The 3053-nt window shown below is 52.9% G+C and overlaps 1 protein-coding gene across 1 annotated transcript in view; it reads right to left on the reverse strand.

Annotated features, from left to right (window-relative positions):
- Positions 1-2439, reverse strand: part of HGD (homogentisate 1,2-dioxygenase) — a 24536-nt gene extending 22097 nt beyond the window's left edge. The window contains exon 1 of the mRNA XM_009639094.2: positions 2425-2439. Within this exon, the coding sequence (XP_009637389.1) occupies positions 2425-2439 (15 nt within the window). The remainder of the gene's footprint in view (positions 1-2424) is intronic.
- Positions 2440-3053: the final 614 nt, after the last annotated feature.

A 3053-nucleotide genomic window follows, 5' to 3' on the forward strand; every position in this document is an offset into this window, starting at 1 on the left:
GGCGTCATGAGGCGGGGGGGCCCCTGCCGATGCAGGTTGGTCGGGGGCAGCGGCGCAAGGGCCAGGCACACCCCGGCCCTTCCCCCTGCCAGCCCTCTGAGCCCACCTCCCACCCCTCCATCTGCATTGCACAGGGTGGCCCCAAGCCAGGGGAAATGACCCTTTCCAGCCCAGCACCCACACCCGAGCATCCTTCCTGGGCAAAAAAAATCTGGAAAGATGGAAAGCAACTCTTGTCTGTGAAATGGCATCATGTTTTTAGTCCAAAGCGACTTCCCTCTGGGTCTCTGCCTGGCCTCCACACTTCCTAGCCACGTTCTTGGTATCTCCAGGTTGGGTAGGTTGATGGGCACTAATCTGGTAATTGGGCAGGCGGTTTCTCTGTAAAACAAAAAAGTTCCCTGTGGTCCTTTGTTTTCACTTCTGCTTTTAATTACTGCTGTTGCTGTTTTGCTTGAGATCCTGTAGCTTTTTATGCAAACGGGATCTTAGGAATTCATCTGACTCCACTTTGGTATTTGTTTTGTCGTTTTTCAATAAAATGGGAGAGATGAAAGCCCAACACAGCATAAAAAATTCAGCAAAGCTCATTGATCGGAATAACTGGGATGCAAAGCAGAGCACTCGCAATGGGTGTTGTGCTCTGACCTATAAACCATAACCTTTTGTTCACTGGATTAGACAGCAGGCATGGGAAAAAATGTATTTGAAGTCTGAACACATAGACTGCACAGTAATTAAGGCCCTTCTTCAACTGCTGCATAATACATTTCTCTATCAGCTCCTGCTGCAGGACGCAGGAAAACAACATTCATCCCTAGACAAAAGGCATGGCACCTCCTGTCAGCTCAGACCAGTCAACACCGGAGCATCTTAACACAAACCCACAGAAACGGGGACATGAGCACTCAGGGCAATGAGCGGGGCAGGTCCTTCACCCTCTGTGCGGGGCTCCACAGCCTCCTTGTGGGGTAAAACCAAAGCATCCAAACCAGAGCTCTGCCCCAGTGCTGCCCCGGTGCCGTGGGGCCAACTTCATTGACAGGGGCTGCCACCTCCCTGATGTCTTGCCAACTCCCTGCTCCAAAAGTGCCGGAGATGGTCCAGGGCCAGACCTTTCCTGAAAGGCCCAGCTCCAAGGTGGGTCAGGTCACTCGGTGGAGGAGGGAAGAGAAGGATGGATGCCGGGAGGAGTCATGGAGAGGAAGGGTGAAGCAATGCTTTTGGAGGAAAGACACAAAGAGAAGATGGGCTGGGGAGAGGTGATGATGTCGTATGGATGTATGTGATGTCTCAGAGAGGAGGTGCTGGCAGAGCAGCCCGTTCCCATGGCCAGCTCTGGGTAGACCTGTGCTCAACCTGCAGCCACAGTCACACCAGCCAACAATGTGTTAGGGTCTGCTAGGAATGAGTCGAAGATGGAGACAGAAGATGCTGTCAGGCTAGGCTGCCCCGCTGCTGAAGGAGGATGGTGAAAGCTGGGGGGGAGTCAGAGACATGCAAGGAAGAAACATGGCAAAATGTTACTGTATGAGGAAACAGGACTCTTCAGAGATGAATAAGAAGGCTTGTAAGACCACTATGTAAAGTAATGAACATCACAGAAGGTGGTGGAGGAGCACACATACGTATCTCCAGCATATCCAGAGCCAGGAAAAGGCTCAGTAATGATGACAGTGCAGAAGTCTGGGGAGAAACACGATGGTCCTGCACAAGCTTTCGACACCCGCAGTGGTCCTGGGGTGAGCCCTCGCTGCTCCTGCCTGCCACAGCATTACTCACACGCCCCGATGGCCCTGGGGCAGCCAGCCCCCCCACACTGCCACAGATTTGGGGTCGCAATCCTTGCATTCCCATGCATGAGCCATCAACCCACCACATCCTGTCCTCCTCCCCAGACTCCCCTGTGCTCTGGCACACGGCGGCAGGGAATGCTCCCACTGGCTGCCCCTCTGGGGCTTGGAGAGGAGGGCATGGCCGGAGCACCGGTGTGTCAGGGTGCCCTGTGCGGGGGACTGAGAAACTGCCCAATGACGGAGCCGCTGCTCCCCTGGGCTGCCAGGGAAGATGGCAGCCAGGGTTGCAACATCTGGGCAGATGTTACCAGCCAGATTTCATAGGCTGAGGGGGAAACACCCCCCTGGCGGCCAGTGCAGGAGGAGGGGTGCACACAGAGGGTGGGGAAAGGACAAATCCCGCCATGAAGAGGTCCTGTGCTGGGACCAAACAAGGAGAAGAGGGAGAGAAAAGCCTGTTTATAGATGAAACACAGCAAAATCCTTTATCCCAAGAGAGCTTTAAAAACACACCTCGAAACACAAAAGAGGGGCACCTTAAAATGAAACAGATGCCAAAAGAATGGTGTCAGCAGAGACGGGGTGTCCACAGCCAGCACTGGTGGGTCTTGGGCGCTGGACCCCTTACCTGCAAGCCTGTCATCCTCCTCCTCCTCTTGGAGCAGACAGAAACCCCGAGCAGGTATCTGGCCGAAGCAGCCTGCCAAGCAAAGCCTGCTTGCTGGTCGACCGAGCCGGGCTGGTGGCACGCTGACAGTGCTGGAGGTGAGAAAGTCCAAGGGAGATTTCACCCTGTTTGCTCAGCCCAGTCTGTGTTTAACCAAAAGCCAGCCCTTCTCCACAGAACCAACCCCTAGAATCAATGTGAAGGTAATAAATGGGGGTTGAGGGGGACTGGGTTCCCTCACTGCTCCTTTTCCTCCTCCGATGTTAAAAAAAGGGTTGTAGTTCCCACACATGGTGGGGGGGAAGAACAAGGTGTTTAAGAACACAGAAAAGCCATTTTTGCAACCGTTTTATAAGCTTCTTTCATAAATTATACCTCTAGCAATTTTCATACACAACCCTCTAAATGTGTAACAAATATTTGCTTATTATGCTTCTGAGCCATGTTACGCTGGGGACAGAAACAATCACATCCCCGCCTTGGTGAAGGCAGTGGTATTTGTAAAATGCCGTGTGCTGACATTACACAGCAGTTAGTGGCCAGAAGTAGGGGAGTATTTTGTATTCCTGTGATTAGAGCTAGTGAGGAAA

The sequence above is a fragment of the Egretta garzetta genome, unplaced genomic scaffold (genome assembly GCF_000687185.1).
Source record: "Egretta garzetta isolate BGI_Z169 unplaced genomic scaffold, ASM68718v1 scaffold85, whole genome shotgun sequence".
Classification (NCBI taxonomy): domain Eukaryota; kingdom Metazoa; phylum Chordata; class Aves; order Pelecaniformes; family Ardeidae; genus Egretta; species Egretta garzetta.